Raw genomic sequence first — 23867 nt, forward strand, 5'->3', positions numbered from 1 at the left:
ACCGAGCGTTGCCGGATGCGCCCCCAGCACCCCGGTTTCTCTGGAGGCCTAGTCCAGGGACGCCTCCCGCCGCCTCCCCACACACCTCAACCCACTCCCCGTGCAAAACTCCCTCCAGCGGAGCCAACACCTGCCGCGGCCGGGGCCAGGGCCGGGGCCGGGGCCGGGGCCGGGGCCCCCCGCCGGGCCGGCCGCGCACCCCGCTGCGCAGTTTCCGCCCGCCGCCCCTCTCCGCCATTATCTCTCCCCACAGCCCCCGCGCGGGCTGGCTGCCTGGCCCCGCCCCTCTCCCTCCTTGCACACCTGTGGGCCAATCAAGCACCGCGGCAGCCACCCCCCCTGGGGAAGTCCTCTCAAGCGGCGGGGCGGCGGTGGAGCGGAGGGTGTCATTCGCGTGACGTCACCGGCATGAGCGGGCAGGCAGAGGTATGGCCGCCGTCGTCCTGGCTGGTCCTGGCGCGGGGTGGGGCCCGCCCCGCCCGGGGAGAGCTGAAGTCAGCTGCCCCTTCACCCGTGGAAGAGGCCGGCGGTTAAGGGTGCCTCACAGGCCGAGAGGCGGGCTGCCCTCCTCGGCGAGGGGTTCGTGAGGCCCCGAGCCCGGGGGGAGCCCCGCGGGGTCACCGGCACTCGGGGCGGCCCCGGGCTGCTCTGGGGTGGCCGCAGGGTGCTTGGTCTGACCCAGCAGCTGCGGCTGAAGGCAGAGCAACCGCCCGTGGGGTCCGTGTGCCTGTTCCGCGTTGCAGTGGTCCCGCAGCCTGTGGCACACGGCCGGGGTGTGTGTGCTGCCGCCTCTGCCTTCTAGGGGAGGTGTAAACATGGCTGTTGGGCAGCTGAGCCCTGCCTGGCCTGGCGTCTTCCCTGAGCAACGGCCTGGGAGTCAGGAAGCAGCAGCTCTGGCTGTTTAGACTTCTGCCCGTCTCTGTACGTACACGCGTGGCTGCTGGCTGTCCCACACGTCTGACTGCCATTCTCTGTCTGGCATCCTCCACCCATTTCAGGTGGGCAGGGGCTGTAAAGGTAGCAGCTCCGTGAGGCCACGGAGTGCAGTGTGCAGTGCCTGTGTAGGACCGCTGTCAAGGAGAGCCTTTGGGAGGCAGCGGTGGCATGAAACAGTGTTTCATCCCAGCCCCAGGGTGTTTTCCTTTTTGCTTTCAGAAGTTGCAGCACGTGCAGGGGCACATGTGCTGTCCAGTCCCCTTTAGCTCAACATCAGCCTGTCTTGTGTCTCATTCAGACCCTCCAGATGTCTGTCACGACTGGAGGCCCTCTGCCAGCCTGAAGCTGGCTTTGTCTGAACCTGTGCTGTCTCTCTCCTTTGACTATATGCAGGCTGCCGCTCCACTGAGTGGTTATCACTGTGTAATTTGGAAATGCTTGCTGGGCTGTGTCTTCATATCTTATATTTCTGTGGTTTAGGCTGCTAGTTAAGAAAGTGCGTGCCTTGCTTATCTTAGAATATCAATTATACAAATAAATTAAATATGTATCTTGTGACATCTGTCAATATTTATTATTGAACACTTAATGAAAAAAGTGATCCCTGTGTTTTTTTTCTTATAGTTGCATGTAATATCTAAAACTAGTATATTCAAATCCATTTTTCATAATACTCTGTTTTGGTCTTTTCCCTATGCAATCAAGCTTGTACTTGGATCCTACAGGTACAGGATTAAACAGTTGCTGCCAGCATGGAGTTCTCTTAATCCTATGCACTCCACATGGCTCTACAGACTCAAAGTAATTTGGTTGTAATAAATGTTTAGAGGCTTCCTTAATTCTTTTATTTAATTATGTCTGTGAGAGATGGGAGATAAAAATACTTTTTCCACTACAGGAAACTGTAATAATAGAAAAGTTAATATTTCCTATTTATTTTTAAGTCTTACAGAAGAGTTAATTTTTCTTATTGTGGAAGACTGAACATGCAAGTCAATTTTGGCAGTTAGCTCTCGAATAGCTAGATATAGGTATATAGAGAAGGTAAGAAGCATTTCCGTTTATGCCTTGAAGCATCCTTTGAAGCTAGGGATGCTTCATTTTCTAATGGAGAAAGTAAGGTGTGGAGTGATAAGGTGACTTGCCCGTTATTGCATGGAAAAATCTTTGAGCCAGAGGTAGAGCTACTCTTTTAGTACTCTTAAATAGAAGAAATAAGAGTGGACTTGCAATTTTGGCTTCTTAATTGTCTGATTTTTCTTCATAATAATGAGTAGACTGGGAATATTTTTTTCTTTTTTTTTCTTTTTTAATTATATTAGGTTTTGTTTCATTTCTAGGTTAAAGTGAAAATACCTTTTGGAAACAAACATCTTGATGCTATTTTTTCTGTCCCAGAGAAGAAATCAACATATGGAGTGATTCTTACCCATGGAGCTGGAGGAGATATGAATTTCCCTCACTTAGTGTCTTTGGCAGCCTATCTTGCATCCCATGGAGTTCTGTGCCTGCGGTTTACTTGTAAAGGCCTTAATATTGCTTATAGGACTAAGGCCTTCAAAACAGTTGTGGTAAGAATTGACCAAGTTATGCCAAATCTTAGATCCATGGGTGTCGTCTTCTGGGTTTCTTAAATTATGAGCAGAGATTAGTCAAGCAACAGTGAGAAAATTAGAAGTGATGGTTAGCTAAATGGAGCACTGCCTGTGAACAGAAACAGCAGGAGCAATTTTTATATGGGCAGTAGCTGGAACAGCTGTGGTAACTATGTGGGTTTGAGTTCGGGGAGAGAAAGGAAAGCTTGAGAAAAGGATGTGAAGAAAGCAAGGGTGTTTTGTGGGAAAACTTACAGCTTGAAAAAATGAAAGTATTTAGGATGGCAACAAGAGGTAGGTGTTCTGGGAGGGCTTGGTGAGGGGAGGGGGATTAAGGGATACAGCTTTGGGAGTGGTTTTGAGAGGAAGGAAGCTGACCTGGGAATTGTGCTGAGTCTCTGATGGCTGGCAGCTGGGAGAACAACACTTTGGGGAAAGAATAGGGGACTCTGGGTCGCAGGAGGATTTCACAGAATCACAGAATCATTAAGGTTGGAAAAGACCTGTAAGATCATCAAGTCCAACCATCAACCCAACACCACGATGCCCACTAAGCCATGTCCTGCAATGCCACATCTACACTTTTTTTGAACACCTCCAGTGAGGGTGACTCCACCACCTCCCTGGGCAGCCTGTTCCAGTGTTTCACCACTCTCTCAGTAAAGAAATTTTTCCTAATATCCAGTCTAAACCTCCCCTGGCGCAACTTGAGGCCATTTCCTCTTGTCCTGTCGCTAGTCACTTGGGAGAAGAGACCAACACCCACCTCTCTGCAACCCCCTGTCAGGTAGTTGTAGAGAGCGATAAGGTCTCCCCTCAGCCTCCTCCTCTCCAGACTGAACAACCCCAGTTCCCTCAGCCGCTCCTCAACAGACTTGTGCTCCAGACCCCTCACCAGCTTCGTTGCCCTTCTCTGGACACGCTCCAGCACCTCAATGTCCTTCTTGTAGTGAGGGGCCCAAAACTGAACACAGGATTCGAGGTGCGGCCTCAGCAGTGCTGAGTACAGGGGCACGATCACCTCCCTGCTCCTGCTGGCCACACTATTTCTGATACAGGCCAGGATGCCATTGGCCTTCTTGGCCACCTGGGCACACTGCCCATTTGAGGCAAAAGAGATTGGGAGTAGCATATGACAGCCCTAGAACCTAAATAGTCTTTGATTTCAAAATCAGTTTAAACTGTTATATGCATGTGTTCATCTCTTTCTGCTGCTGCTACATTATTTAAGATGTTTTTATGTACCTAGGTTTTGTTAAAATGAGCAACCTTTTGTTATAATAGTATCAGCTTAGAGTATCTTTCTGTTCTGGAGCACGTAGGAAGGAGTGGAAATTTTCTCCTGCTTATCCAGCTGCTTTTACTGGGGCGTTGGAAGGTAGCTTGAGCACTTTGCATTGAGCATGAGACATTTTTATAGGGGAGCTAAGTCTATAGAATTGTTTAGGTTGGAAAAGACCTTTAATCATCAAGTCCAACTGTAAACCTAACGCTGCCAAGTCCACCACTAAACCATGTCCCTAAGCATCTCACCTACATGTCTTTTAAATACCTCCAGGGGTGGTGACTCAACCACCTCCCTGGACAGCCTTTTCCAACGTCTGACAACCCTTTCAGTGAAGAATTTTTTCCTAATACCCAATCTAAACCTCCCCTGGTGCAACTTGCAGCCGTTTCCTCTTGTCCTATCAGTTACCCTCCAGTTTTTAAGGAATTCATTTGTATGATGTCATTGTGATTGTATGTACATTAATTTGAAGTTAGACTTCGCTAGCTTTAATGTGGATCTGTTCGCCACTCTTTTTTGAAGAAGCATAATATCATTATTGAGTTTGTATTAATATGCTGCTGTGTAAAAGTAATTTAAAGGCCTCTGCTAAGATAGCATCTGATTAGTTTTCTCCTAAAAACTGAAAAATTTGTTGCTGAATTTTATCTCTTCTGTCAGATATAACTGAGTGTGTCTTAAACTTTTTGTTGGAAATACGTGACCTTGGCCTCAGTGAAGGGCATTTTTGCTAACTTATTTTGCCTTTTGATGGCCTAAGAGTGTGCATACGGTCTGCTACTGTAACTATGTAGATACACAGTAATCATTTATGCTTTGGTAACTTGATAGTGCATCTTAAATTTTAGACTTGCTGAGAGCTAATGTGAAATTGCTTATGTTTATTATGTTGTTGCTGCAAAATGCTATGAAATCATTTGTGTGAAAAAACAAGAGAGAAACTTGTATGTATCTGTCCTTTGTTTAATCTGCAGTGCTGAAAGAGCGTCCCATTTTGTGTTTAGTAGCTACAAGCAAAAAAATCCCCAGCCACCCAGTTGCTTTAATTTTGACTTCTAATGCTTCTCTTTATCTTATTTCCTTAGGAATACTTAAAGCTTTCTGATGATTATAAACTTTCGGGCGTCTTCCTTGCAGGTATTGTTTTTATTATCAAAAATTTTCTCTCTTGTACTGCCTCTAATGATGGCAATCTGTAATTACTCCATTTTTGAAGTCTGTCCCACTTTGTTAAGTGAATGAACAGTTGTGGATGACACATTTCAGTTTGAGGTGGGCACTAAAAGCTTGCTGTCTAACGTGGGACCAAGCTGAATAAACTCCCTCTAGTCAGTATTGCCCAGGGAGAGCAGCTCAGCTATCTGCTGGGAGGACCTCCTTTACAAAGAGTTGAATGCTCTGTAACCTTCATTAATTGCTTAGCAGTCCACTGACTGCCATGGGAATGCAGGTGCCAAGCACCCTTACAGATCTGCATTCGGGTATCTGAATGCTACCGGCCCTGTAGCTGGAGGCTGCGCAGGGCGGGTGTGCAGATCTGCTCTCTTGCGGCTGGTTTGAGCAGCACTGCTTCTCAGGTCGCAAATGGGAACATCCAGCCTGCAGCTTTCACCCCATTCTCTTGAGAGCATGGCTGTCTAGACCTATTCACCCTCCTCATGATGCCACAGATCTCGCTCCAGAAGAAGGAAGGAAAGAGCAATAGACCATGTTTTCCAGGTACTTTGGGAGAAAACTTCTTTGTTGCTTGTAAGTGACAGGGTATGAGTTCTCTGATAATCTATGTGTACTTTTTAACTGCAGGTCTTGAAAAATTCCAATTACTGGTGAATGGCAAACCATTTTGCCAAAGGAGGTTTTGGTAGATAAAACCTAATGGCTGAGTTATGTCATGTGAAAAAGGGAAGTAGACAGGTGTGATTAAGAATAACTTGATACGGGAAACCCTGAATGCTCTCTGACTAAGCGAAACCAAATCTGCACTGATGCAAGTTAATCCCACTGGAATCAGCCACTTCTAACACTCAATTACAGAGCATTGTCAGCTCATATGCCTCATCTTTGAGGAGATATTTTGATATCCCCTTGCTGTTACTGGCTGACCTCATGCTACAAGTTCACACTTCATTATTTTTTTCCCCCCTTCTACTTTTACTTTTAGGCTGAAGTTTCAGGTGTGCATAAACACTTGCTGGATTTGTTTTGGGAGTAAGGCACATAAAACTTCAGTTTTAATTTGAGCAGATTAAGGTTGCATGAAAAAAATGATACAAGGTAATAGCATTACTATCAGGAATTTCAAGGGTCTGGAGCATAGGACCTGTCCCTCTCGTCCTCCTGCCCCCAGAATGGGCTGTTGTTCTTTCCAGTATTGCAAAGGATCCCTCTCCATGTATTTTTTTTTTTCTTCTTTTTTTCCCCCTTCTTTTTTAAATGGGGATGTGAAAACATAATACAACCAGACAAACAGTTTAGCAGAAAATGTTGAAATCAGTATTAATATCTTTCATGGAGTAGATGACTAAAAGCATCCCTAGCATCTTATACTACTGGTATGCTGAAATACACTCAGTTGGATTGTTTTTAGTAGTTTAGTCGAACAGAATGTAGATGAGGTAACAGCAGATACACTTTTTTTCCTTTATTTTAACATGGAAAAAAGGCCGTTCCATGGGTTCACGAGCTGCTGCCTCTGTGATACGTCATCTTAGCCAGGAGGATGATGATGACTTCATTCAAGGTCTAGTATGTTTATCTTACCCATTGCATCGACCAAAACTTCAGTCTAAGCTCCGGGATGAAGATTTATTATTTATCAGGTGTCCGGTGCTGTTTGTCTCAGGATCAGCAGATGAGATGTGTGAAAAAGTGAGTACCCTTGTCAGTCCTGTTATGAAGGGGCAGTATGGAGGAATGGGAATGAGTCTGAGTGATGTCTGTACTGGTATACACAGCTGTGACTTTGACTAACAGCCTTCTCTAAATATATGTATATTCTGAAGGAAGCTTTGGGTAGGAAACTTCATCGGACATAAGGAAGCCTGGGGGTGCTTTCTTTTCCTGCTTAGGACTTCTGGATCATGCTTGATCATCCACTTTAGCAAACTCATCTTTGGGTCACTAAAATGCTGCTAATTTAAATGTTTTCTCTTTTTTTGATAGGATAAGATTGTACAAATTAAAAGTGGCCTATGGAGGGAGCAAGTTATTTGCTATTATGTTTTAACCATTTCAGGTTAGAAAACATAAACACTGTGCTATGCTACCAGTCCACATTTGTCACATTTTTATGACAAATTCTAGCAAAGCAGTTCTACCCACAAGTTAGACTTCTGTGGTAGAAAGTGGTATTTTTGTAGAGATGAAGAACACCTGTGCTGGATCAGAATACAGTGGGTTTCTGCCTTGTTTTCTTGCAAATAGGTATCTGTTGGTCTTGAACAGTTCAGCTTGAATTTGGGACTGTGTGGAGTTGGCATTTTTCATGCTTGGACAGTTTCTAAGGAGTCATAATGCTTTCGTGTGGAGTTGTCACCAAAATAAGTCAGGCTAGCAACCAGCAGATCCTTGGAGTGCCCTTTTAGTGGGGAATTTCTGAACTGGTTCTTAGGTTTGTTTGCTGAGAAAGTTGAACAGAGCCAAAGCCAGTCTCTAGGGAATTATATTGCTATTCTGCCATTGTAGACAAATCTGACTTACGAAGTTCTGTCATTTTATTGCTAGTACTACCTTCTGGCAGTAAAAGTGGATTCCTTCATCAGTGTAGGGAAGGAGCCTGCAGAAGGTCGTGACCCTTGCATTTTTAGAAGTTGTAATTTTCTGCTGTTCTGTGTTTGAGGGCTAACCTTCGAGCAAATTTCATTACTGAACACAGTACCATCACATCTTTTCTGTCAACGTGTTTTTAATGTGCATGCAGATCCATTTTGTTTTCAAGAGCTGCCTGTTACGTATTGCACAGGCAAAGCCAGAGACATCTATGAGTTGCAGTTTGTAGCAGCTGATTCTCTAACTTCTTCATTCTTATTTTCTCCATAGCAATTGCTAGAAGGTGTGGCAAGCAACATGAAAGCCCCTAAAAAAATCCACTGGATTGATAAAGCAAACCATGGGATGGCAGTCAAAGGACGAACAACAGACGATGTCATGGAAGAAATAAATGCACAAGTTTTTTCTTGGCTTAGAGAGAATATTGAACTGGAGCACAAATGATTTGAATGATTTGCAGTGTTTAAGTAGTATCGTTATTTAGGTTTTCCTAAATGTAGCAAATACGAGTTTGTTATTTCTGAGAGATGTATGTTTTAAAAAAAACAGGTACTTTCAGAGGTCTCGGTGTAAATGCAAATAAAATATTTTTGTGTGAATGAAAAAAAATATGCAAAACAATAAAGAACTTTTTAAAGGAAGGAAGAAAATGTACCAAATATTTAATACCATGGCAGCGTTGTTTTCTGTATTTCTATGCACATAACTGTGAACAACACTTAATGCTCTGCATTAACAAGTAAATGCTTTTGACTGATATTTGAAGTAATATACTGGAAAGAATCTATTTTGACACCAAATTTTTAGATGCATTTAATTTCTGGGTATATTACTGATGCTGTACTTGTTTGAAATTAAAACCTACTGATTTGTAGAATTCTGCGAGCACAGCCCCCGAGGCTGGCCAGCACGGGTTGTACTACTCTCTGCCTTGGTGCTGTATCCTGGCACTCTAATGTGCTTCAAAACCTGTGAGGCAGGTGGAGGATCTCTCGTCATTTACAATGTCACTACCCTAAGGAGCCAGATTCTGGGCCTGTGTGGGGAGGAGGAGGAGGTAATGCAGGCACAGTTGTGCATGAGGAGCAAGGGATGTGGGTGAGTTTTGAAAAGTCACCCTCCAGCAACTTCCCTTGCGTAAAGGACTGATTACAGAGGCCCTTTGGAGAGATGGGTGTGGAAGACTATTAAATAAAAACTGATAAAAGACAAATTACGTTTATACTGGTGGAAGAACTCCTCGAAGAGGAAGCAGTTCTGCCTCCGGTATGACATGTTGCAGAAGGCTTGTCAGGAGGGCTCTGAAGAGGCATGTTTGGGTCTGGACCTCATTACCCATTAGCAGAAGGAATTCAGGTCTTCAGCTGAGCCCAAATGTTGCAGAGTGGATGAAACACTTTGTGTGTGCTTGCAGCTGCAGACTTCCCCATTATGGGCTATGAGTAACCTGTTGGTATAACCCAAGATTATAGCAATATATTAATTGCTTTCAGCCAAGTCATCAGCAAGTATCAGCTGAATGATGATCCCTGAGATGAAATGGCTGGTTGGTCCTGAGAAAAGCATCTTGGCGTTGTCTCCTGAGATGGTGGTCTCATCTCCATGGCCAAGAGTTCCCTAAAACCTGCTACGGTTATTCTGCATCTTAGGGCTTGCAGCTTGCCGCTGCAGTGCGACCAGCTGAATGCTGACAGGCAGCTTTAGCTGGAGGCTGTTCTTGGGAGGAGCTGTTAGTATGATATTGCAGAGCTGCTTAAATGTATGTCAAGTCAGCCCTGGTGAGCTGAGAGGATTTCTACGCTCTTCTGCCCCGGTGCTTAGATTGGATAGCTTTATTTTGGTGCTGTATTGTATAAAAAAAATCTATTCAAGACCATAAGCTAGCATAGTTAAATTATAACATGTATTGTTTGCCACATGATCAAACAAACTATTCCTTAGGCTTGCTTTTACTATAGTAAAAATAACAGGCAGGTGAAGGTTAAAAATCAAATACAATATTCTTCCGTTGTTTCTCAAAAGATGCCTCAAGAATGCTGATCTCCCAGCAGTCATGTTGTTCAATAAGCATAGCACACATCTAAATGTTTGCAAAGAAAATAACCATGTGTTTTTTAAATTGACTGGCTGTGTTAGAAAATAAATCCTCACTTTGGACTGGAAACATATGCACTAACTTTAGACTTGACTTTAAATCCACCTATGGATCATTTTCAGATGATGTTGATATGTTGAAAATAACAGTTGAATTAGTATCAGTGGAACACAGGTATTTTAAAAATAGGCTAGACTGTTGAAACAATGATTGGTTTAGTTTCAGTAGTCACTGTTCAAATGCTACTTAATTTTTTTCACATTGCCGAACAGACTGAGTTTCACAGATAAAGCATCTGTGAAAAATTGTATGGAAATTAAAACTTTTATTTAATATTCCTAAAGTGTCCTGTATTGTATTATAAACCCCCTATCATTGTCTTTGAGAATACTGGTTCTCTCAGAAGGAACAAAGTTATGGTCTGAAAAAGATGACTTTGGATGGCCACATGGGGTGGGGGAGTAGATTTAGAAGTTTTATCTGCCCTTTTTTGCAGAACACGCTTGTGAATAGACTCAGTATAACAAGCATGAGTAAGAAGTATCTGCATTTCCAAGGTATCTGAGGACAGTAACACATGACTGATACAAACATGTTTTTTATTTAAAAAAAAATTATAAAAATGTTTTTGAACAAGGCTCTGCAACCACTGCATGATAGAAAGGGAATAGGGGGTGCTTGGTCTTCTTCCATACGTAGATCATGATACAGTAAACTTCATAGTATCCATTGACAATATCCACTGGCATTTAAATCCAAATTTTTCTTTTGTCCTTAAGAAGGCATTGTGAAGGTAGGTAAATATTCAAAAACTTATTTCATTTCTTTCTGTCAGAGTTCATCTTTGGCCTGTAGTCAAGAAAGAAACGTTTTTCAGTTAATTGGAAACTCAACTTTTAACTGTCTAGTCCTGCAAATATATTAAGAAATGTTTCTAAGTTCAATAGGTGTTAATGGTAACTGATACCGCGGGCTATCAGGCCCATGAAATGGCTGTTCCAATTCGGTTGACTATGAACTGAAGACAGGCAGCACTTTACATTTAACAGTGTATGTACTATACCTTTTTTCTGTGGCAAGTACATGGAAAAAGGTCATCGTCAGGCTGCTGGACTTTCTCCATCCCATCTCTGATTTTTGGCTCACTTACTTGCAAGCTGGCATATTGCTAGTTTTAAAAAAGGAAGGTATCGTTAATTCATAAACTTGTTAGATTGTACATCTGGTTGTAAATACTGCACCAACTCAGCTGAGTAATTCTATTAAAACTCTGGGGCTATACAACCTGTTACTCCATACCGTGTCACAGACAGGGTAAGCAGACGCTTAACTGCAGACAGGAGCCCCTTCGGCTGCCACACTGGAGTTTTGATTATCTCGGTGCTAATGCACAGCTATTTTCAGCTGTGGTTCACAGGGTGTGCGACTGATGTGGAATTCTTTGGTCATTGTGGGCAACATATTCTTGCAGATTAGATCAAGATTTATGGGATCCGATTGCTCCTCTCAAACCGCCAGCATAGTCTTAAGGGGTTTCATAGGAAATAACTGCATGCAAGGTTTGTAAACCAACTGGAGTTCTTAATTGCTGCTGCTTGCTTTGTGGCTTCAAGTACTGGACTGGCCAATTTCCAGCAGCTCTGCTGCCTTGAATTCTTTCTGTAGGATTTCTATTTTTGTGGCAGCCATTAAAAATACACTAACCTGGAAAAGTTTGAAATAGTAACAAAAAATATGATCCCCCATGAGATTGTTTCTTGCAAATTCTTGTCCAGATTTTGCAATATCTTTTGCCTGCCAAAGAAAAAAATAGTTTTTTTAAAATTCTCAGAAAATAGTAGTTATTTCAGCATTGATTCTGGAGTTAAGTATAGTGTTGACAATTTAGGATAACTTATTTTTATTTATGCATTCTTAATTTTAAAAGTAAGGCATTCTTTTAAAATACTCTTAATTTTTCCAAAGTTCAATTTCACTTCAAATTAAGGGTAAATTTTTTGAAGAGTGTTTTTCTTATTTGTAGAGTTGATGACAATAATTTTTAAGTCCTTCTAATAGATTTTTTTTTGTTTTAAAGAAATGCACTTTTTGCACTATTTTGTCTAGAAACATTGCTGAGTACTTCTAAATGTATATTTACCTCTTCATCATGCTCTTTTGCCCACTGTATTTTTTCTAGTAGGTCACTCAGGTCACTTTTAAATGGAATATAATGTTTCCAGGGCTGCAGCTCGTTATAAAAATGCTCATAGTAGATGGAGTCTTGCTTTAGCACCACACTGTTTCCTGCTAGTAGATAGGGCAATCTGTATGCTGCCACCGTGCCATCAATATTGATTTGGTATTTATACTGGAAAGAAAATGACCATAAATTATTAACAAACAGAAGATCCAAGTAGCTTGGATTATTCTGAGGGCACTGGTGTTACTGACTTGCCGATATTGAGAAATGTAGGATTGGCTAGGCAAGCATCAATGTTTAAGTAGCTTTTATTATTTAGTTTGGGATTCATCACAGTGCAGGGTACACAGAGATGCCCTCTTCATCATTAAGTTCTCCGGAAATTCTTAGACGCTCATTCTTGGATGTGAGGGTAAGATGTGCCACTTCATCCACTGATTTTCCCACTATGTTAGTTATGTTAGTAGTCCTGACCGCTGAATCAGGAAAAAGAAATAAAAAGGAACTTGGAGTTACATAGATTACACAAGGTTCTACAGAACCTTTAGATATAAAGCAAACATTATTATCCTCAGTTTAAGTGCTACATAGCAGTTAATCCCACTGGAGGCATGCCTATTCATGCTTGTTACTGGTGGTGTGCTGAAAAACTAAAAATCACTTTATCATCAATAATATTTACAAAGTTATTTGATAATGGGAAACACCGAGAACCTAGTTCTATGAAAAATGGTTACTGGCTTACCTTAAAAAAATCAAAAAATGAAATGTGCTTAACAATGGGGCCATAGAGGCTTTCATCATGTTTAAAAAAAAAAAAGTTTGTGAAAGCAGCATCTATGATCTCTGGGTATTTTCTGCTCAGTTTTACAAGTTCAAGCCTCTCTTTGCGGCTGTCACGTCCTCTCCAGAATGCTGTGGTATTCTTGTCTTCCCATGATGGGCCAGTATTTGCTTGAACTGACATCATATCCAGACTCACTCTGGAAGAGAAAGAAGTGATTTAGTAGTGAAGCCTACTGGAAATTTTTTTAAGTGCAATTACTTAAAAGAGTTTACAGTACCAATAGGTAAATACCAAGGATGAAGGTAAGTCACGAGCACACTCATGTATTGTATCAGTATTTTTGCAGCGATAAAAATAGATAAGGAACGTCAAGTTCACAGGCCTGTGGCAAGACAGCATCAGTTGAATGACAACATGGCATGTGGAAAGAGTACCTGTCAGTTGTCATGGAAAAAAGTGGCTAAAAGTGGATATGGTTGCCAGACAGATGAACGTGATACAGGGTAATGCAATAGCTAATCATGGTGATGAGGCAGTCACAATAGTCCAAAGCAAGGTTTTTATATAATTAGCTTAATGCAACATATTTAACTTCCTTTGTCAAATGAAAATACATAAATTGGGGGGGCAGAAAGGAGAAAATTTAAGAAAAGTCTTGATAATAAAGACAAGGAACCTGAAATGAACGCAGTGAAACGATAAACAAGTTCAAAGTGGGTAACAAAGATCTCTTAGAAGCCGGCTTTGTAGTGTTTCAAGACGGTGACAGAGCAGTTACAAAGGCCAGTTATGATCAGTAATCAAAGTGGGAGATGGCTGAGAATTCTGGCTGCATAGGGCTTTAAAAGGTATAGAAAAAAGATTCCAGGGAAATCAGGAAAAGAGAGACCTGGCCAGTTGTCAACATGTTCATGGAGGGGAAACAAAGCAGACAAACAAAATACCTACCCTTGAAACATTCCCTCTAAGTGCTGTTTTCATCAATGACTTGACCATGTTTAGATTAATTTTGATTTTTTAAACAAAACAGTGAAGTATTTTAATATATGTAATTTATGTTGTATAATACATAACTTGGTTAATGTTAAGATATTGATTACACAGTTATTGCCTGCCTACAGGATGCCAATGTCTCAATGAATAAATAAAGAGTAAAACAGTTAATATGCTGTTAATACAAGTATCTTCTTGGAAGATCATTCACTGTGAATTTTGTGAAAATTTTAAGCGATTTCTTACCGTCCCATAGTCTCCAAAACTGAGTCTGTTAAGTCATATGTTGGCATGACAATGTCTTTTGACTCACTGGACCCACACCATGAGAAGATGGGGTGCAGATTCTGTGGGGACTTCTTTTTCTCCAGAGGCCAGTCCCCCAAATTAACAAAAAATTCTACATCTGGCATTTTCACCTAAACAGAAGCAAAGTAGGCACAAATGCATTTTAATACAAAGCAGTATTCTTCTGCTGGCATCTTGCATTTTGAAAACAACCTCACTAAGAGAAAAAATAGCCAGGTCTCTAATATACTTAATGTGCCTGTAATAAATCGTTGAAGTTTAGAAACATGTTAGAAATACTGAGACCAGAGAATAAAGCCTACAGGATAACAGTTTTTTTTAAAAGATTTGCACAAAGTCACATAAAGGCGCTCTCTTTTTTTTAAGGGATAGGAACACCCCAGTTTAGAGGATGGTCTCTTGTTATACTTCACGATTGGCCACACAATCTTTGTACCAGGCTAGCAGGGGATCTAGTAAGCAATCGTATAGTTCCAAGGTAAGTTGAACCACCTTATTGACTGTATAGAGAACTGCTGTTGGGTGGTAAATTAGTTTTCTGTCACATCAGTGAACTGATTTGTCCTATGTCTGCATGATGACTAAATCCAACAGAAGAGAAGTAACAGAAATTAACAGCCATGATGGGAAGACCACATTTAGTCAGTGCTGGGGTTAATTATTAATCATAACAGCCTCACTTATTTAAAATAGTTGGTAGTATGGAACCATATCTGAAATCACTGTCACAGCCAAAAAGCAAGCAAAATATTATTGATGGCCAGGAAAATATTGTAACAAGACAGAGGGCACAATTTTGCTGCTATATGAAACTTTGATGCACCCCCACCTTGAGCATTGTGCGTGGTTCTCGTATTTGCAAACAAAGTAAGAGAAGGTAAAAAGAAAGGCAGCTACTAGGATAGGGATGGACGAGCTGCCTTGTGAAGAGAAACTGAAAATGGTGGGATACTTCAATTTGGAGAGCAGAAGGCTGAAGGCGACATATGGTTGAGTTTTACAGAACCCTGAAGGCATGTATAATGTCAGTGTGGAACTGATGCCGTTATCTGTTCTTAGTTCACCCTCTTCATGACATTCATTTTTTAAAAATATAAATATCCACTACATCCCCCTCAGTTGCCTCTTTCAAAGCAAAAGAATCCTAGTCAAATTAGCTTGTCTTTGCATGCCTGAACAGCCTTCTTGCTGTGCAGTTCTTTTTGAGAAAGTGAAATGAGAACTGCACCATTTTCACAAGATAGGCATGTCACAGGTTTTATATTGTGACATAATCTTTTTTCTTTTTTTTTGCCTCCCTCCTTAACAAGTCTTAATTGGGTATTTGACTATTACAAACATCTGATTATTATACTTGCATTTTTTGAAAACTGTTCGAATAACTCCAAGATCTCTATCCTGACAGATAATTTAGAGATCATGATCGTATGTGTGTGATTAGGACGTTTTGTTCAAGTGTTATCAACTATCTTAATATCTACATGAGCAAAGATCTTCTCTGAGGAAAGAACAATTATGAATATTAATAATTCTCAAATTAAAATATACATATACACGTAAAAATAGAGTTTAAACATATTGCTGGCTCCTCATCATATATATGCATCAAAGCATTTCTCCTCTCAAACCCATTATTCTTCAGATCAGAATGGCTAGTCACAGGCTAACATTTCAGGATTCTTCTGTGGCCCAAATAGGTTTCATTAAGTTTCTAATTTAAATTATCTTTATGGACAGAGATAGAAATCAGTAATTTGCCAAATATCAAACACCCTCCTAAATGGCTGAAGATATTATTCTCTAACTTGATGACACGGGAAAACCATTGGCGGAGACATCCAGAAATTCTAAAGACAGAGACCCGAAGCAGTACTTTTTGTCTTCAGTATACAGGCCGACAGAAAAGGTTTTATTGTGAACCTTCATTTCAAAGGGAGTTTGGCTACATGTTCTAATCTTCAGCACTAAACTTTATTAGTACAGTGCCATCTAATGGTTATAACGGACATAGAAAAGCTACGAATTATGTTTTATCTACATCCTCAGTGGCAGAATCATTCAACAGGTTACATCATCTTCTCCAACCCAATAGATCTACTGTCTTTCAATGACACTTGTCTTAATAGAAATTCCTGAAGTATTCAAGGGGGTTGAGACAAATTATGTTTTCTAGATCTGTAAACAGTTTCTGTCTTTGGAGTTAGCAAATCTTTTCCAATACTTAGCCTAAATACCTTTGATGCAATTTAATTCCATCATTTCTTGTCCGACACTACTGACACCGAGAACAGCTTACTTTCATCTTCCATAGAACAACCTTTTAGATAATTAAAGGCTACATTCATGTCTTCCCTTAGACACTGTTACATGAAACAATCCCCACTTAAATGAATCTTCATTTGTATGTCTAGTCATTCTTACCACTTCCCTGTGCAATGTCAGTAATTGAACAATCTTCCTTGAAGCATGACACCGAAAGGCAGACACAGTGGCATAACTGATCCATTATTAATCCTGAGTGTAGTGGAAAGGTTACTTTACATTTCTTTCATGTGTGTGTTTAGCTTTTCACAACAGCATGCCACTGTTGACTCACATTAAATTTGTGACACTGTAACCTTCACGCTTTTCTGTGGAAAATAACTACTCACTCCCCATTTTAAAAGGTGTCATAACTACATGACTTATCCAGCTTTTGTGTAGTATCCTGCCCTTGTCACTTTACTTTATCCATTTTTCCATACAATTTCTCTTACTTGTTAAGAAAACTTTTAATAATGATGCTGTACCATGAGGTGCTTGCAGGTTCTTTCATTTTTGTTATCTGAAAATTCAGTAAGCATATTCTGTAGTCCATCATTCAGTCAAAATATAAGGAAGTTATTAAATGGGGACTGAATCTAGGACAAATCTCTGAAGAATATATTTGTGACACCTTTCACCTCTCTGGAAACATTGGCAACTATTATTTAAGTAAGGCTTTCCAAGCAGGTTACAGTAGTTTCTTCTGGGCAAAGTTTTCCTATCTTGTTTATGAGAAACTTGTGAGACTTACCCTCAAAAGCCTAACTAAAATTAAGATACTTGACTCTCATACAGGAAGCCTGTTACCTTGTTATAGAAAGAAATTATATAGTTATGACTTATTTTTTTATGATAAATCCATGTTGTTTCATACCAATTACCTTCTCTTCCAGCTGCTTATAAATAATGTGTTTATATTTTATTAGATTTGTAAGGAATATTTTTAGATGAACAACTCCATACTTCAGTAGCTCCTCTCTCTTCTTTCTCTCCTTTTTAAAAGGCAAAGTGCTTTGTCTTTTTATAGTCAAAAATAGATATTAACTCAGATATCTTCATATTTCTCTTACTACTCTCTCTTTATGTAATAATCACATATTTGTGTGTGCTGAAACTTCAGCCCTGCCATAGCCTGTCACTATGTACATAATGCTAGTTTTTTTCCAAAGCTTCCCTAGGAAAGAGTCTGCGTGGTGCTTTTTCCTTGTACATCAAGGGAGTTTCCCCTCATACCACCTGTTGAGCTTTTGGTGCTCTTTCTCAACCCTTCCTGTCTTGTTTTCAACATACGGAATTTAATGGCGAACAATATACATTCCCTTTTTTTTTTTTCAGTCATCCTGTAAAATGTAGTAGCAGAGACAGAATTTTTTATTAGATGCTACAGGATGATTTATTTAGTCTACAGAAAAAAATCCACACTCTGTCCAAATTTATCAAATTTGCCTATAAAAGCCTGCTATTCAATTAACATTTGTGATACTCCATACACTGATCAGATAGCATTCTAGAACATGCCAACTTCAAACAAGGAAAATCCATGTGACCTTTCCATTATTAATCAAAGAACAAGAAAAGCTTTTTAACAGAAATAGCAACAACTATGCAGAAGCATATCTGTTGAGCCCAGGCTTCTATACATTATGTCATACAGAATAAATGACTGTACAGACATACTCACTTTTCTTGTCAAAGAAAGCAGTATGGCATCCATGAAAATCCTGAAGCCAACATGTTCCCCATACGTCTTTATATAAACCTGAAAATTAACAAAGGTTTTACTGGTCTGGCATTTTCATTTCAGAGAATGGCTGGCACAATTTAGAGCTCCTTTACTCACTTAGTAACTAGTCAGATAGATTGTATGGCTGTACAGATCTATGAATCAGCTAGGAAGCTTTAGAAATCTCATCTCTCTAACTTGTCACAAAAAAGTGACCAAAGAAAAAAAGGACAAGCTTTGCTCGCTTTTGCAGATGTTTTAGGTCTGTCTCATGGAAACAGAAAGCGGTTGCCTGTTTCTGTTGTGTTCCATTTTTCTCATTTCCATATGAAACTACTGAAGTCAGTACAGTTTTGTTAAAAAGAATTGTAGCTCTGATCCTCAGTGGAGCTAAAAGTGGTATTTCTTTACCTCAGAATTATGTACAACGTAATTTATTGGTCCATGTCAAATTAGATGATCGTGACACTCCACAGCAATATTACTCAGAGAACAGGAAACTGAATTAGCATTTAGGAGACTTGGGTCTGTGCCCAGTACTCATATTGATTGCTTGGAAAGTAATTTGCCTTCCCTGTGCTGCAGTTGTAACGTGGACAAAAAGCCCTCTACAAAGTAGGACAGATATTGCTAAGCTCATATACAAACTGCAAAATATTCAAGGACAGAGAAGCCAGCAAAGGAAGTTTCTTAAAGAACAGACTACAAGAAGCCTTTCAACTGGGAACAGCCAAACAGCCTAGTTGTATGACTTGCCACCAAACCCCTGTATGGACTTCAGATCAACCCATTCCGTACCTCATTATCTTTGATGGTGTAATGACACAAACTCTGTCTTTGTCCAAACCTTTGTGGAATTTCTTTTGCAATCTTATCTGGATCAACAGTGGGAAAATTTGCTAGGTCTCTTTGAATCTGCGGAATGATCTGAGGGCAGTTCATCTCTTCCAGCCATGCACTGCTCTCCTCCTGAGGGCAGTCACAGTTTTCATGGTAAATAGGTCCTATCAGGAACACAATTATTATTTTATTTTTAATAAGTCACACTATTGAGCTGTTGAGATCACAAAAGAGGGTCAGGCACTAAGCATTCATAGCTTAGGGTCAAACCTTCAGCGACTCTAAATGGACACGTCTGAACTTTTTTTGACTCCAATGGAGTCATGTCAAGCTACATCGGCTTCTGTGTGAGCCCTCTACATGTATTTGCCAGGCAACAGTTTCACAGCATTTGTTTATTATTTTGAATAGTACATGCAGGACACTTATAATGAATCCATAATTCCAATGGAATTTGATAGTCCAGAGAAGTACTGAGGTCCTGCAGAATCCTATGCTAAACCTAGAATACATTCTAGGACACAGTTTGTGAGAAAAAGCCATGATAGGAATCTGTGTGTAGTGCTGCTTCTTACCTTTTAAAATATATGGAGACTTTGCAACATGTTTATCTCCAGTTTTGACTTCTATCTTCAGATTTTTGTAGCTTGCATACATCCTGTATCTCACAAGGAAGGAACCATCTTGCCTGTCTAATACTTGCACACCAACCCGAGTGAACTGTTCATCAGGAGCAGTGATCTTCACCTGGAATGCATTTTCACCTGGTGATGAAGTGAACCTACCCAGAGAATAAGTAGGAGATTAATAAAAAATGAAACACACAACAGCTTTCTTAGTCTGATCCATTCCTTTTCAAGTTGACAGATTTCCAGTGACTTCACTGAGCCACGCTAGGCCTTTAGGAGCACATCCTCATGTTCACAAGCAAGGTATGATTTTTCCAAAGAGAATTTTGTCAGGCTACCTAAAACGTCTCATGCTGTTAGAAGCATTAGGTATCAAAAAGGTTCCACACAGATATTCAGCAACACACGTCCAAAATCACTTGGCGCCCTACATGTTGAACAGTGTGGGAAATACGGTTTTTGATTACATGGAAACAGAGCACCTTTAAAAATCCAGTATAGCTCTTGATTGATATTAGCTCAAGTGTAAAATGATGGGAAGGTAGAGAGCATGCAGATAAATGGATCTTGGTAGATGTATCTTGTTGCCCTGTCCTGTAAGGACAGGACAAGGGCCAACAGTTTTAAACTGAAAGAGGGAAGATTTAGATTGGATATAAGGAAGAAATTCTTTACAACCAGGGCGGTGAGACACTGGAACAGGTTGCCCAGAGAAGCTGTGGATGCCCCATCACTGGAAGTGTTCAAAGTCAGGTGGGATGGGCTTTGAGTAACCTGATCCAGTGAAAGAGGTCCCTGCCCATGGCAGGGAGGTCAGACTGGGTGATCTCTAAAAGTCTCTTCTAACCCAAACTATCCTATGATTCTATAAAAAAAAATACTAGAACAAGCTTCACTTTAGCAGCTTAATAAGTCTGTATTTTACATACAGATGCCAAATGTTTCCAGATTACTTTATTTTCCAGGTATTATTTAAGGAAGTAAAGAACAAAGTTAAACTTCTTAATTGTTACGGTAGCTCACACAGGGGAAAGAAAAGGTTATTACAAATGCCAGTGTCTTGGTAGGAAAAAACCATTATAGTAGGATCATGTAATTCATTGTGTACTTATGGCATTTCCATAAAATTCACCATACACCAACCATAGAGAAATCTCCATAAAACCAAATAAAATAATTTGAAAAGTCATGAAGTTATCACATATCATTGAAGTATTAACAAAGTTGGCACAGTCAAAATGCTGCATCTGCCAACTTTCTTCCACCCCTTTAAACACGGTCCCAAATATGTAGGGAGAGCTTGGGATAAAGAGAGAGGTGGTGGGAGTGGCAGAACTTACAGATTACAGCCCAGCAGCCTGGTCACCTTTCCTGAAACTTGTCCAGACATACTAGAGAGCTGCCAGTTCAACTAAATGCAGGAAATATTTACTCTCCAAGATAAGCTGAACTGGCAGCTTCCAGACCTGCACGTGGCACAGTGTGTCTAATCTGGACAACCTGGATGGAGCACCCTGAGCTCCTATGTAGCTTGTATGGCCATGGTTTCCTGTACAAATGGAAAACCATGAGTGTCCTCTGAAAACTAATGGCCTCAATAGTAATTCGTAAATGATTCTACTAGTCCTGTGCCTACACGTTTAGGAGAAATACTGATGTTCCTAACAGTGGAAACAAGCTGGACGCCTGATCAGATATATCATAAGTTAATCATATTAGTTAAAGTTTTGACAAAGCAGAATAAATCATAAATTGTTGGTTGGACTAATACACGTTTTGCTGTTGAACTTTTTCATCCTCTTTTCTCATCTCATTCCCTTGTGCAGTTATTTGATACTCCTAAAAAGATTAATTAGCTTTTTCTAAGTGATATACAGAAAAAGACACATAGGGAACCTTCAGACTTCCCTTTCTACAGGAAAATCCCAAGTAAATTTCTGCCTAAAAGGTGAAAGTGGTTCAGCTGGGACATGGGCAGGCAGGGTCAGCCTCGCCGAGGACGGGGCACGGCTGCGATCCAAGGTTAGGGGAGCAGGACGCTTCTCTCCCTCACAAGAAATCCAGCAATTACGATTTGGACCCAGGGCCCGCAAGTATTTCAGCGGCTGCCCAACGTGGGTAAAGCTGCACACCCGCGCACCCGTGGGGGGGTGCTGATGCCTGGGGAAGGGCGCGTCGAGGGCTCTGCCGCTCCCCGCCCAACTCGTTTCACCCTCCTGACAGGGAGGGGGGCGGTGGGCAGCGAACGAGACTTTTTAACCGATCTCTCGGGTTTTTTTCTGCCTACAACCTCCGTGAAAAGCAGCCGCCGTCGCCGCCGCGCTTACCTCTGCCCTTCGGCGTCCACGGCCTGCACATAAAAATAGCGAGCGGGGAGGGCTGCCTCCGCCCGCAGCCCGGGCCCCCATACCGCGCTGCGCTCAGGGCTCAGCCGGCCGCCCCCGTCCGCGGCGGCGCCCGCCGCAACGGCTCCCAGGGCGAGGCAGAGCGGCCACAGGGCACGCATTTACAGCGCTTCCCCCGACGGAGAAACACCGCCGAGGCGCGGGACGGAGCGCAGCCGGGACCTTCCTCCTTCCCTCACCGCGGCACCGGGGAGTCCCGCCTTCGGCGCGGCTGCATGGGGCGTTGGGGGGGAATCGCGGGGCCGCTGCCGCCCTGTCCCTGCGCCCGGCTGCCGGCCCGGCTCCTCAGGGGACGATCCCCGCGGCGCCTGAGGGGAGCGGGGCGGGGCGGGGCGCGGCGATCGCCCGCCACACCCACCTGCTTCCGCGGGGGCGGGGCGGGCGGCGCCGCACTTCCCGCCCGCAGCGGCGCTGCCGGGAGACGTAGTCCGGTTCGGCGCGGCGGCGGTTGACGGCCCGCGCCGAGTTAGGCCAGGGCGGCCTCAGCCCCGGGGCGGCCCGGCGGCTCTGAGCGGCCCAGGGGCTTTGCTGGGACCCCCCTCAGAGGAAGGGGACTGAGGAAAGCCGGCTCTGCCCGTGTCTCGGACATTTGGACGTCTCAGTGTTGTTTTCTCCATGTCATGAGCTCAAGTCCCCGCCGCTCGCTCCATTTCCGCAACATTAGGGTGAGAAATAAGAGTTTACAGTCAGGAAAAGGAGTTTTCAGAATCCTCCCCAGAGCAGCAGAAGCAGGCGCGGGACGTCCAGTAGCTCAGGTCACCGTCCTGGATTGCCTGGGGCAGAGGTGAAGGGGCACCTCACCTGCCGGCTGCCACCAGGGCAATCGCCCAAGGCTCGCCTTGGGGGGTTCAGCAGCCCTTTGCCTGTCAAACGATCCAACCTCAGGTTGCAGAAAGCTGGTGTGAAAACACTGCTGCTGTTCCTAACTACATATAGAATCATTTAGGTTGGAAAAGACCCTTAAGATCATCGAGTCCAACTGTTAATCTAACACTGCCAAGTCCACCACTAATCCATGTCCCTAAGCGCTTCACCTACACGTCTTTTAAATACCTCCAGGGATGGTGACTCCACCACTTCCCTGGGCAGCCTGTTCCAATGCTTGACAACCCTTCTGGTGAAAAAGTTTTTCCTAACATCCAATCTAAACCTCCCCCGGCTCAACTTGAGGCCATTTCCTCTTGTTCTATCACTTGCTACTTGGGAGAAGAGACCAACACCCACCTCACTACAACCTCCTTTCAGGAATGATTTTCTTTGTCATTTAGCTACAGAAACCTCACCAGAATTAAGGCTTCTTCGTGGGAGAACTTCAATCCTAAAAGATACTTTCTATTTCACTCTTTAGCGCTCTGCTGTTTTTAAGGCAAACAATCCAGAAAATTGAACCTCATCATCAAGGAGTCATGAACTTTGAAGAGATTTTGTATTTTGCATTTTGAAATACTGCAAATGTTTATAGAAAAGCACACAAAAAATGACTTGCTTTGCAAGCTGAGTAAAGACTGCTTGGGTCAATGAACGTCTTTTCCAACCAGCAACCTCATTACAAAATGCCTTAAAAATTTATGAAGCTCCAACTTTTAAAGGCATAGTTTTCGTCTCCTGCTGTTCCCATTGGCATGATTTTTCAGGATATTTAGCAGTTAGAAGACTTGCCATTTCCAGTCTAAAAATTCATGCAGGCCCTATTTTATGTTCATGACCCTTCAGCTCTTCTCCCTTCCCTATCTTTACTCTCTTGATGTATTTTACAGGCTGAGATCACACTCCTTCTCAGCTTATGTTTTGCTGTACGAGACAAGCCAGTCTCCTTTAGTGGAAGAGAACTTTAAAGATGTTTTTATTTTAAAAGAAATTTCATAGCTATAGAATTCACAGAACGTCCTTCCTCTTCCTAGCAGGGTGGCACTGGCATGTTAAAAAAAGCACAGCAGCGACCAAGTAAAGGTGACACACTTCTACCCTCCTGCCGTTCTCTCCTCCAGCTTTTCTCCCCCACGTAAGTGCAGC

The 23867-nt window shown here is 42.0% G+C and overlaps 2 protein-coding genes across 3 annotated transcripts; one reads left to right on the forward strand and one right to left on the reverse strand.

The window, feature by feature from the left end:
• The first annotated feature begins 400 nt into the window (after nt 1-400).
• On the forward strand, nt 401-8255 carry TEX30 (testis expressed 30). Of its 2 annotated transcripts, none has more exons than XM_059823873.1 (5): nt 401-426; nt 2277-2507; nt 4905-4956; nt 6482-6687; nt 7858-8255. In XM_059823873.1, the coding sequence occupies exons 1-5, from the start codon at nt 409-411 to the stop codon at nt 8029-8031; spliced, it is 681 nt and encodes a 226-aa protein (XP_059679856.1). In that variant the 5' UTR covers nt 401-408; the 3' UTR covers nt 8032-8255. The 2 variants fall into 2 exon arrangements, with proteins under 2 accessions (XP_059679856.1, XP_059679863.1); XM_059823880.1 differs by lacking the exon at nt 401-426 and adding an exon at nt 869-921.
• A 2020-nt stretch (nt 8256-10275) lies between these two features.
• POGLUT2 (protein O-glucosyltransferase 2) lies at nt 10276-21955 on the reverse strand. Its single transcript, XM_059819069.1, has 10 exons — nt 21777-21955; nt 19396-19601; nt 18779-18984; nt 17939-18016; nt 13891-14063; nt 12610-12847; nt 11823-12032; nt 11387-11476; nt 10746-10850; nt 10276-10531 (listed from the first exon to the last, which is right to left on the reverse strand). Exons 1-10 carry the CDS (start codon nt 21953-21955, stop codon nt 10514-10516), a joined length of 1503 nt encoding a protein of 500 aa, XP_059675052.1. The 3' UTR covers nt 10276-10513.
• Between the last annotated feature and the right edge of the window lie 1912 nt (nt 21956-23867).

This window comes from Gavia stellata, chromosome 1, assembly GCF_030936135.1.
Source record: "Gavia stellata isolate bGavSte3 chromosome 1, bGavSte3.hap2, whole genome shotgun sequence".
Taxonomy (NCBI): Eukaryota; Metazoa; Chordata; class Aves; order Gaviiformes; family Gaviidae; genus Gavia; species Gavia stellata.

Excerpts from the sequence above, each read along its gene's own strand:
- TEX30 (XM_059823873.1), top strand. Across the intron at positions 2,508-4,904 it reads AGGCCTTCAAAACAGTTGTG|GAATACTTAAAGCTTTCTGA; the intron begins GTAAGAATTGAC and ends TTATTTCCTTAG. Across the intron at positions 6,688-7,857 it reads CAGATGAGATGTGTGAAAAA|CAATTGCTAGAAGGTGTGGC; the intron begins GTGAGTACCCTT and ends TTTTCTCCATAG.
- POGLUT2 (XM_059819069.1), bottom strand. The coding sequence starts at position 21,955 with ATGCGTGCCCTGTGGCCGCTCTGCCTCGCCCTGGGAGCCGTTGCGGCG. Across the intron at positions 19,602-21,776 it reads GTGGACGCCGAAGGGCAGAG|GTTCACTTCATCACCAGGTG; the intron begins GTAAGCGCGGCG and ends TTCTCTGGGTAG. Across the intron at positions 18,985-19,395 it reads GTCTCCATATATTTTAAAAG|GACCTATTTACCATGAAAAC; the intron begins GTAAGAAGCAGC and ends TGTTCCTGATAG.